A 12,223-nucleotide genomic window follows, 5' to 3' on the forward strand; every position below is an offset into this window, starting at 1 on the left:
AGACTTGGCTTTTGAGATCTCAAACACTCATGATCATAACACTGCTTTTTATTGGCCCTTTACAAGGTTCCACAACCTACAAATAATCCAGAAATCAAAATGTCTGTGTGTGAAAACAGTATAAGGAAGGTAGGACCACAAGCCTAAAGATGCAGATTGCCCCTGTTGACATGAAGGTTGTTGGCTACTCTACTGGGCAGTACAGAACCAGGTCATGATTAAGTCCAGTTGGTACAGTTAGACACCTGAGGAAACAGCACATAAACACTCAGGTTTTGGCAATGTTGCCTATTTAATTGTGGACCAGATAATAAACATTTACAAAACGTTAGGTTCTGCATAATAAAATCACGTGCAATATTGAAAACACACAGATATTTTTCTTCAAGAAATACATGCCATTTCTAAGAATATGCAATTTTGATTTCTTTGTACAAAGTATAGTGTGTCTGCCATATTAAATACACAGAAATTAAGGTTAAACAAACAAGCTGTAGGTCAGATGTTTTTGCTGCATTAGCTCAATAAATTGGTGACTACTAGGCTCCCTTCATCAGGTCAACTTAGAACAATTTCACTCTGTAATAATTTAGATTTTTTTCTATTCTGCTTTTTGGCACTTCAAAGTGGATTACATGGGTATTTCCCTATCCCCATAGGGCTTACAATGTAATTTTGTAAAAGACTCTAATGACGGAGTATAACACTACTGAGCTCAGCACAAATGTATCAAGTTTGTCCAATAAACACACCTCACCTGCAACTGATTTGTTTGAACACAAGTACACTTACTTGCTTGACACCATAAGGTTTTTACAGGGCTACAAGCCATAAGAAACAAGTGAATCTCCTGTTTCATTCAACAACAGTTTCCAATCTTTAACATTTGGAAACTCCTAGAATGTTTTAATACAGACGCTGATAGAGCAGCATCCTCACTTTTTCCTTACGACATGAAATTAGGTGTCACTCCATTGTTCTTATTCAACATTGAAAATCAGAAGATTAAATAGATTCAATTCTCTACTATTTTACATTCTGCGTCTCCTATACAGAAGCATGAACAATCCCATTGTTTAGTGCCTTCAGATCCTGGATTCACTGAAGAATACTGTGGTATGTAGATCAACCACAGCAGCCAAAACGGACGTCACACACGTAGTCTGACGTCACCAAGTCTTCCAGCAGACCTTCTTCTGGCTCAGAGTAGATGCTGCCTCAGTCTTCCTGGTTGCACTTATCTCGTGTACCTGGAGGCTGCTCAAGACTGCTCACTGTGCACCACACTCCCTCGCAAGTATCATCATGGTCAAAGCACAGTTCTGCACAGGTTGTGTCTTTCCCTTATCAGCCACAGAGCTCCCAATCCTATTTTTCAGAGTGGTGTATCCCTGAACATTGAGCCTTCCCGACACAAGAGCAGGAGCCAGCCTCCCCACTCAACCTCACCGTGAGGTTACATTTATTTCCAAATATCGCTCGCCTAAACAGACTTCTCCGGTTTCGGCTTCATTAGTCTGCAGGTTTGCCTACTGGCCATTTGACCTGTGAAAGTTCATTTGTCTGTCCAGAATAAAGGCTCCCGCAGAATCAGTTGCCTTCATCAGGCTGAGCAAAGATTGGAGAGTTCTTAATAAGTGAGCTTAGGGCTGCATACATGAGAATGTGTGAAATAATGATTAAACCCATGGCCAATCCATGGCCTGACAAACCTGGCTATGGCTTCAAAGACCCACCTGTGACTATGTTTTCCCATAGGTAACAAATACCAGATGACAGACGTTTTTGAGAATTTTTGGTTTTAGTTGTCGGCACTGCAGCATCCGAAATACAGCACAAGCCTTCCAATATTTGGGCCTGACAATGTCCCTTCAATCCTTAAGAACCATGCAATTTAACTCACAGCACTTCTAGATACTCAGTATAATAATATAACAAGCAAAATGTATGACACAGTGCAATGTGCAACATATCCACAGAGAAATATATAATTAGGGTAAGCCACTTGGTCCCATATACCATTTTAACAAGTCAATCAAGTACTGAGTAATTAGACATTTACTTATAAAATGCTGAGAAAAATCAAGCATGAACACTCACAAATCAGATCTTACTTCCACAGATGAGCCTTAGCCCAGATGTGGGGATTATGTTAACAGGGACAGGATATTATCTTCTTTCACCTAAACCATCTATACTAGGGGACCTCTGACTTCTGGCAGCCAAGCCACTTGCAAGTTGTATCAACCCCACTTCCTGCCTTTTGTGACAGTGGTGATTTGAAGCTGAAATGCCTTGACCCTTCATTCATGGCTGCCAGGGTTTATGCCCTTATTGAGATCCCCCTTTTCCTCTCACCATCCCACTCTCAGCTCAATAATCTGAAACCGGTAGGTGCGTGTGTGCCACTGAACTGGCCAGCAGGGATCACTATCATGCAAGAGCTGGGGCTTCCTTAAATGCTATAATTAAAGACTCCTCAGTGCCCCCTCCCTCCATCCCCCCCCCCCATTTCCACTGCATGGGAATCGGGGCCACGAATTAATCCCATGTTTCCTGCACTGCAGAACACATTACTGCTGCTGCTTTATTGGACTGGCTCGAGAATTAACTCCTTCAACAATTATAAGCAAGGGCAATAATTAACTGGTAATGAGTGTCAGAAGAGTGGGGAATATTGGAAAGAACTGGCTCATTGTGGGCTAATTCAATGCAAAGACAACACCCCTACATTTCAAAGAAGCAGTGGTTTATTTGGTCACCCAGCAGAGCAGGTGGGTAGAGATGATAGGCAAGGCTCATCCATGCCTAGAAACAGAAGCTTCTGGGCCTAGTAAGTCCCTTCCTCAGCCCCAAGGTAGCAGCACTACCTGAAACCAGTCGCAGACCTCAGTCACGGTGCCATCCTTTCCCTTCCTGTCCCAAGATAGCAGTGCTTTTACCTGCTAGGTCCTCCTCTGCTGCCATCATGGCACGGGGGAAGGAGGGGAGGAGGAAAAAGTGCCAGTGAACAGGAGAGGGGGCAGTTTGCACGAGGGAGAGGCACAATTGATTCTTTTCTCTCTCCCCTCATGGACTCTTTTACCTCCCTCTCACACCACCTAAGCATTCACCGCTTCTCACCTTTCAGCCTTCACCTCTTCCGCTGGCAGTAGAGTCCCAGGAACTCAGAGAGCTGTGGGCCCTGCTGCCATGCCTGCTCCAGCTGCTCCCCACCTGTCCCCAGGCATCAGCAGAAGGGGGTGGATGACAGGATGGGAAGGGTTAGATTAAGGAACACAGAGCTCATGCTGCAAAGAAATCATCTGCTTCCTGCTCCAGCTCCTCCCCTCCCAGACAGCCTGCAGGAAACAGGAGGGGAGAGCCTCTGCTTCTTAATGCAGCCCCTCCTCTCCTGTCCCTTGCAGGGTACCAGAAGGGAGGGGTGAGGATGGAGCAAACAGAGCAGAGAGCAGACTGACTACTTTGTTTCATATTCCAATCCATGCCTTACGATTTCTCAGGGGCCTATGCAAAGATAAAAAGGTACCCGGACGAAGTAGCAGCAAGTATTAGCAAACCAAAAACCCTGCTTTTAACTAATTTTCTACTTCCTGGACATAACGCGGTGCCGGTTTTCTGGTTCGTTTGCTGGACTGCATTGCTTTCATTGTACTTGTTACCTCCACCAACATGGTAAGTGTGCATAGTTCGGGGGGGGGAAAAATCAGAGTGCGTTGTGCGTGGGTATATCCACCCCTTCGGTCTCACTTACTTGTACATTACACAGATCGGCTTAAGACAAAAAAAAAGATATTACAGGAAAGAGGGCAAAGTCTCCGTGAGTATGTACACGCTCTCGTCGGATCAGCAGCACGGGATGGCCGACACCGGCCACGTGCTTTCATCACTGGATGACGAGGGTGGCGGCGAGCAGCAGGCAGAGCAGCAGGGGTGGGCACGAGAGCAGCTCCGCCCCCGACCGGTATTCTGCGATGCAGAGCTGCCTGATGACTCGCTCCATGACCTTTGTCTCCATGGCGTCTGCCTCGCTCGTGTTCTGCCCCTGGGCGGGTTTCGACACATACTCGGTCATGGAGTACTGGAAGCAGTCGTTGACAAAGGTGTCCTCTTGGACTTGCTGGCTGTACGAGGGCCGGTAGACGCGGCTGGGGAACTGGTTGTAGTGGCTGTTGTAGTATTGCCGCTCATAATCATTGTCAAGGAAAATTTGGTTCCTCCCTATGGCGTGTCCCAGAGCGTAGCCCCCCAGGCCCCCGACCGCCGCCCCTGCCACGGCCGCTCCTGCTATCAAAGGTATGTTCGGTTTGGGTTTGCCTGGCTTGTGATTGTAGCTGCTTCTCCCTCCTTGGGGGTTGTTTTGGCCCCAGTTGTTTTGGCCCCAGTTGTTCCAGTTGCTTCCGGGGTTGTTCCAGCTGCCCCCTGACTGGCTGGGGTGCCTGTTAGTCCCGCTGTTTGAGTTGCCCCAACTGCCCCAGTTGCTTGAAGGGCTCTTGCTCTTACTCTTTCCGCTTTTGATCTTTAGAGCCTGGGAAATATCCATGCACGTCACAAAAAGTAGGACCGCTATACCCCAGGTCAGCAGTGTTTTCCCCATGGCTGCAAATGTAAAGAGTTTAAAGAGACGGATTAAGGGTGGCTCATTTTCCAAATGCAAATTGGTAACATAGAAGATATTTAACAAGTCTCCCCCATGCAGCTTTTCTTAAATACTGTAATATTAGTGTTTAAATACTTGATACTGTAGGACTCCTCCCCATTACCCAGCAGGTCTGTTTTTCAGGCTATCCACCATGAGTAGGCCATGCTTATTTGCATGCATCTGCTCTGACAAGCAGGTTCATTTGCAGATTGTGATTACCCTGAAAACGAGGACCTTTTGGGGCTTCTCGAGGACAGGCTGTGATTACCACTGCACCAGTAGAATTTAATAGGAATGTTAGCAACAATTTCACCCTGCAAATTATTATTTTTTACTGAAAGCTGCAGGTCTATAGTCCTCCCCAGTCTACTTAGTGCTGTCTTCTACTGGTCTTTTTCCTAGTTTTCCTTCATCTTCAAAGAGATTTTTTTCTCATTTACATGTTTTTGTATTGATTTGTTTATACTTGTTAACTGAAAAAGCCAGATTATTAAAAAAATAAATAAAAACAAATCTCACTTTTCAATTGGGTCTTGGAGGAAACAGGTTTATGCATTAGAAACAAAAAAATAAAAACACAATTGTATCCTGTCAAGTTGTACAGATTGCTAACCAAAGTGTTGAAAGATACATTTGGTTATGGGTAATTAAACTTGTACGCCTTTCATTATGGCCAGATCTCATAGGAACCAATATTTAGTAAACTGGTGATCGAACAAGTTATCCGGCTAAAGTTAGCTGGACAGCTTGTCTCAGGTACTGAGTGGGTTAAATTTCTTCTGAATATATCTGCCCAAAGATATCTGGCTATGTGTAGTTGGATAACTAAAAAAATCTGACTAGCTATGTTTAAATTTATTTATTTATTTATTTATTTAGTTAGTTAGTTAGTTAGTGTTTTTCTATACTGGTATTCACGATAAGGATCACATCATGCTGGTTTACATTTAACAGGGGGTGTAAAATGAAAATAAAATAGAACTGTAACAAGTGAGGAGAAACTCTGAAGTTACAATAAAACAGGGATGTTCAAAACTGGTTAATTGGTTAGAATGCTTTTGTTATCCGGCCTTGTGTAGCCAGATAACTAGATACTTAACCAGATACCTTCAAAGATACCTGGTTAAGTAGTTCTGTCATAATAAATAATAAAAAAAACCCTTTTATACAGACCTGCGGCCAAATTCTTTCCCTCCTCCCCCCATCCCAACTTCAGATAAGAGCCTGTCGATCCGTGCAGTCCCCAACCCCTAATCCCCTCAAATGTGGCCAAATTATCTTGCGGGGTCCGCAAGTTGGGCCTTCTCAATCCCTTTCTATGTTTTGTAAAAGATATAAGACGGAGGCCTCCCCAGTCACCTCTACCCGTCCGGAGTGCACGTGCTGGGCCAGACCCCGCCCCCATCCTCCCGATATCTAATAGTCTCTTCCGGGAGCGAGGTATGCATTTGCCTGCTTGCCGTGCTGAGTCTGTAAGGAACAGCGCTGGAAGCATAAGTTACCCACGTCAGGCTTCCAGCACTGAGTTCGCTGTTACTTACTCTCATGGACAGCAACGACTTTCTGTAGTCTACCTGGCTAACGATGTTTTATGGACTTTTTCTTCAGGGTCTTATCCAGACCTCTTTTAAACGCCGCTGTAGTAGCTGCCTTGACCCCATTCTCTGGCAACAGATTCCACAGCTTGATTGTGCACGGAGTGAAAAAGTACTTTCTACCATTTCTTTGAAACCTACTGGCTGTTAGTTTCTTGGGGTGTCCCCTGGTGTTACTAGTATTTTGAAAGGATAAATAACTGTCCATTACTTACTTGTTCCACGCCACTCATGATTTTAAAATCTTCTATCCTGTCCCCTCTATGCCATGTCTTTTCCAAGCTTTATAGCCTCTCATTATAGGAAGCATTTCCAACCCCTTTTCATGTATTGCCCCTCCTCTGCACCTTTTCTAGCTCCGCTATGGCAGAACTGCACATAATATTCAAGATGTGGGTCGCTCCAGGGATCCACAGAGGCAATACGATATTTTCTGTTTCATATCCTCCATTCCTTTCCAGATTATTCCTAATATTCTATTTGCTTTTTTGACCGTGGCCACAAGCTGAACTGAGGATTTATTTCAGTATATCGTCCACAAGGACATCAAGGTTCTTTTCCTGGATGTTGACCTCTCATACAGAACCCAGCACCAGGTATGTACCTGTAGTTGGGATTATTTTTCCCTATGGGCATCAACTTTGATTTTTCCACATTAAATTTCATCTGCCATTCAGATGCCCATCCTCAAGGTCCTTCTGAAGTTCCTTACAAACTGCTGCTGTTTTAACAACTTTGAATGAGTCTGTGTCATCTGCAAATGTGATCACCTTGCTACTTGTTCCCTTTTCTAGATCATTTACAACTATGTTAAACAGTGCAGGTCCTAGCACTAATTCCTATGGAACTCCATTAATGATCATTCTCCATTTGGAAAACTGACTAGTCCTACCCTCTGGTTCCTGTCTTTTAACCAGTTATCTGTCCACAGTAGCATACTATCTCCTGTCCCATGACTTTTTAATATCCTGAGGGGTCTCTCATAGGGGACTTTGTCAAACGCTTTCTGAAAATTCAAATACACTATATCAACCGGTTCACCTTTATATACATGTGTACACCTTCAAAAAATATTTAATAGATTTGTAAAGCAAGATTTCCGGTTGCTAAAACTATGTTGACTCTTCCCCATTAAGCCATGATTATCTGTATGACCAATAATTTTAAGAATAGCTTCTTTCATTTTGCCTGGCACGGACAGGCTCACCAGCCTAATTTCCTGGATCACCCCTGGAGTCCTTTTTAAAAATTAATATTACACTGGCCACTCTCCAGTTATTTATTTAATAGATTTATAAATTGACTAACATTTCTAGGCAATGTACATAAAAACAGTCATAAAATGATAAAATAACTGATCATCCTATAACAGAATTACAACTAACTCAAACCATTATAAAAAAAATTGTAATGAACATATTATGGCTGTTTTAAACGATAGGTTTACCTAGTAGTAGGTTACCTAGTAGTAGGTTTTCAATTTCATGTTTGAGTTCTTTCAGGACTTGGGGGTGGATACCATCTGGATCTGGTGATTTGTTACTCTTTATCAGTTTGCTGTGTTGCATCCTCCATTATCACAGAGATTTATTTTAATTGCTCCGAATCATCGCCATCAAAGAATGTCTGGTGTGGGTATGTTCCCAACATCCTTCTCAATAAGACTGAGGCAAAGAATTTATTGAGTTTTTCTACTATTTCTTTGTTCTCCCTGAGCACCCTTTTATCCTTTGGTTATCTAGTGGAATGACTCCCTCTCAGGCTTTTTGCTTCAAATATACTTGAAAAGGTTTTTGCCTCTCTTGCAAGTTTCTGCTCACATTCTCTTTTGGCCTATTTTACATCTAAATTGCTCTTGCCTGTTTTCTTCATTTTGGGTGCTTTCTGTTTATTGAAAGATGCACTTTTGGCTTTAACTGCCTCTTTTACTTCACCATTAAACCACGCTGGCAGTTGTTGGTCTTTCTTCAGCCTTTTTTAATACATGGAATACATTTTATCTGAACTTCCAAGACAGTAATTTTAAACAATGTTTATTTATTTATTGTATTTATCTCATTGTAGCTCAAGGTGAGTTACATTCAGCTACAGTCCATGCCTCGTTCAAAACATTTAACCTTTGCAACCGCTCCTTTTAGGTTTTTTTTTTTCTAATTTCCTCATTCAATCATAGTCTCCCTTTTTAAAAAGTCATATGCTTCTGTAGTGGTTTTATTTAATACCCTCCCTTCATGTACACTAATGCTCATAGTACAGAAAATAAAGCCCCGTATCTAGAGGCGGTCATAGAAGAAGCTGGTTTAGATATAGTGGCTGTCATGGTAAACCATGACTGGGATATAGTTATACTGGGCTACAATTTATTCAAAAAGGATGAGGTAGGAAGGAAGGGAAGAGGCATGGCACTATATATATATATATATATATAAAAAATAATATTAAAGTAACAAAATTGCAGGGTTTACGAGGTAAGGAGGTAATGTGGGTTAATCTGGAAAGAGGGAATGAAACATCTATTTATATTGGTGTAATAGACAGACCTACATCACAGACAGAGGAGATGATTAGATATTTAATGGAGGATATTAAACAAAATTGCTATAAAAGTGGAGGTGCTATTGCTAGGGGATTTTGATCTGCCAGATGTTGATTGGCACATCCCAGCTGCGGTGTCTTATAGAATCAAAGAGATCCTGGATTGTGTGCAAGGAGAATTGTTTTGTCAACTAGTAATGAAATCACATGGGAGGGGGGTGATACTGGACAGTATTTCTGATGTAGTGGACAATCATCTGGGTTCCAGTGATCACAAGATGGGGTGATTCAGTATTAGAGTGCAGGAAATGAGGGTTCATTCAAATGCGAGGGTCCTAGACTTCAGGAAAACTGTTAAAATTGGGGGAGTGCCTCAAAGAGGCGTTAGCTGGTGTTATGGTTTTTTAGGAATATGAACCCTGGGCCAAGATGAGCGATGTCTCTTGCCCACAGGGAGGAGCCCTGTGAGCCTCAGTCAGTGGGTGTGGTCTCAGCGATGTAGGACACACCTGCAGTGGAGACTTTATTAAGAGGAAAGACAAAGCATAGCCCGCTGAGCGGGTATGTAAATAAACACAGTTCTTGAGCAATAGGTATGCCCAGGGTGGCACCGCTGGAATGAAGGTCCGGTAGTGGCCTGCAGCGCGGGGTACGCCAAGGATGACTGTACTGATGATGAAGCTGTTGGTAAGGTCTGAGGTGCAGGAACCTGAATGTAGATCTTGTAGAAACGGCAATACCCTGCAGCTCAGGAAATGCAGGAATAGTAATTGCTGAAGAGGAATGGTAGTGGCCTGAGGCACAGGGTACACCGTAGTAGCTTCAGTAAGACTGGTACTCACAAAGGAAGTTCCAGGAGAGAGTCCCAGGCAGGAAGGCCCTTTGAGAAGCGGATAGCCAGGAACGTGGAAGGGCCCCCGAGGAGCGGGTACTCAGAGCATCCGAACACCAAGAGGAGACACTGGAACTGGAGATCCAAGAATAAAGCAGATTTAACAACGAGAGAAGTCCTTGCTAACTTGTAGTAGCAGAGGGCCGGTCAGCTTAAGTACAGCAGCGGGTTGACGTCATCGGGAGGGGACGTCCCCGAGGTTCCCGCCATGACGTGTACAAAGGAGGCCCTTGCGCACGTGCACCTAGGTGATTCCAGAAAGAAGATGGCGGACAGCAGCGTCCATGCTGTCCCGGGAACGCTGTGGAAGTCGGCAGTAGTTGGCGGAGGCCGCCATTCGTCCCACTGCTGTGTGCTGCAGCAGTCAAAAAAGCAAATAGAATGTTAGGAATTATTAGGAAGGGAATGGTTAATAGAACGGAAAATGTCATAATGCCTCTATATCGCTCCATGGTGAGACCGCACCTTGAATACTGTGTACAATTCTGGTCGCCGCATCTCAAAAAAGATATAGTTGTGATGGAGAAGGTACAGAGAAGGGCAACCAAAATGATAAAGAGGATGGAACAGCTCCCCTATGAGGAAAGGCTGAAGAGGTTAGGGCTGTTCAGCTTGGAGAAGAGACGGCTGAGGGGGGATATGATAGAGGTCTTTAAGATCATGAGAGGTCTTGAACGAGTAGATGTGATTCGGTTATTTACACTTTCGAATAATAGAAGGACTAGGGGGCATTCCATGAAGTTAGCAAGTAACACATTTAAGACTAATCGGAGAAAATTATTTTTCACTCAACGCACAATAAAGCTCTGGAATTTGTTGCCAGAGGATGCGGTTAGTGCAGTTAGTGTAGCTGGGTTCAAAAAAGGTTTGGATAAGTTCTTGGAGGAGAAGTCCATTAATGGCTATTAATCAATTATACTTAGGGAATAGCCACTGCTATTAATTGCATCAGTAGCATGGGTTCTTCTTAGTGTTTGGGTAATTGCCAGGTTCTTGTGGCCTGGTTTTGGCCTTTGTTGGAAACAGGATGCTGGGCTTGTTGGACCCTTGGTCTGACCCAGCATGGCAATTTCTTATGTTCTTATGTTCAGGATTGACGGTGCAGGGGAAAAAAAAGAGGTGAGATGTCGCAGCCGTCTGCGACCGGGCGTAACAGCTGGATGGGAAAATCTAGGGGAAGTAGAAAAGCAGTGGGCAAAACTAAAAAGAGATAAGGGCAACTAACCTTTTTGTTAGGAAAGTAAAGAAAGGGAAGAGGGAAAAAGATACTATGGTTTTCTAAAGAAGTAGCTGAAAAGGTAAGGGAGAAAAGAAATCACACTTAGAGGAAGAAAGTCTACAATATCTGGAAAGGCTAAGAGAAGTTGAGAAAGTAGTCAGGAATGCAAAAATTCAAATGGAAGAGAAAATGCCAAATACAATAAAACAAGGGGATAAGACATTTTTTTTAGAAATGTTAGTGATAGAAGGAAGTGCAAAAGTGGTATTAAAGGGGAGAAACATGAAGAGGCTGATGAGAAAAAAAACCAACATTTCTGAACTAATATTTCTGTTTGGTATTCACTGCCAGGAGCAGGGCCATGTAAAACATAAATTAAATTGGAAGTGATGTACTTATTTTCTTAATCCTGTAAACCGTTGTGAAAGTTTTACTAAACGACGGTCTAGAAAACCTGTGAAATAAATAAATTAAATAAACCTCAATCAATTTTCAGAAAAGTGTGTTCGTGAGGAGCTGACCAAACTTAGATAAAGTGATGGGACCAGATGGGATACATCCAAGATACAAAAGGAATGCTGGAGCTTTGCTCCTTTAGAGTCAGGAGCAGTTCTGGAGGACTGGAGACAGGTGGATGTGGTTCCTATTCCTAAAAATGGAAGTAAGGAGGAGAGAGCTACAGTCCGAGTAGTCTGTGGGGAGCAAATTAATGGAACTGCTGCTAAACAGAGGACGGTGCAGTTTCTGGAATCCAATGCATCGCCAGATCTGAGGCAGCGTGTTTTTACCAGAAGTGGATCTTGTTGGATGAATCTTATCAATACCTTTGCGTGAACAGAGAGTCGGATCAAGGGAGAGCACCAGATGTACTGGATTTGGATTTCAGTAAGGCTTGTGACACAGTTCTGCATAAGCCACTTATAAATAAATTGAGTGCCCTTGGTAGGGGACTGGTTAGAAACTGGCTGAATGGAAGGCAACAGAAGGGTAGCTGTAAACGGCGTTTTCTCTGAGGAGGAGGGATTTTACTAGCAATATGCCTCTGGGATCGGTCCCTGAGTGGTATAGTGAAAGGATTATGCAGAAAGGTACATCTTTTTTTCTGAAACCAAAATCTGCAACAGGAGGATAATCCAACAGCAAAAGCCAGAAAGATGCTTGGATGCCTAGGGAGAGGAATGGTCAGCAGAAAGAGAGAGGTGATAGTGCCCTTGTGAGACCTCACTTGGAATGCTGTGCACAATTCAGGAGACCGCACCTTCAAAAGGATATAAACTGGTTGAAGTCGGCCCAAAGGGTGCCTGTTAAAATAGTCAGTGGCTTTCGTTCTAAAGCATATG

General features: G+C 43.3%; 1 protein-coding gene across 2 annotated transcripts in view; it reads right to left on the reverse strand.

The window, feature by feature from the left end:
* Window positions 1-261: 261 nt before the first annotated feature.
* PRNP (prion protein) overlaps window positions 262-12,223 on the reverse strand; it is a 32,310-nt gene continuing 20,348 nt past the window's right edge. For both annotated transcript variants that reach the window (XM_029604063.1, XM_029604064.1), the window contains one exon: window positions 262-4,599. In XM_029604063.1, coding sequence (XP_029459923.1) covers window positions 3,887-4,597 — 711 coding nt within the window. In that variant the 5' untranslated portion in view covers window positions 4,598-4,599 and the 3' untranslated portion in view covers window positions 262-3,886. The remainder of the gene's footprint in view (window positions 4,600-12,223) is intronic.

This window comes from Rhinatrema bivittatum, chromosome 5, assembly GCF_901001135.1.
Source record: "Rhinatrema bivittatum chromosome 5, aRhiBiv1.1, whole genome shotgun sequence".
NCBI classification, from domain to species: domain Eukaryota; kingdom Metazoa; phylum Chordata; class Amphibia; order Gymnophiona; family Rhinatrematidae; genus Rhinatrema; species Rhinatrema bivittatum.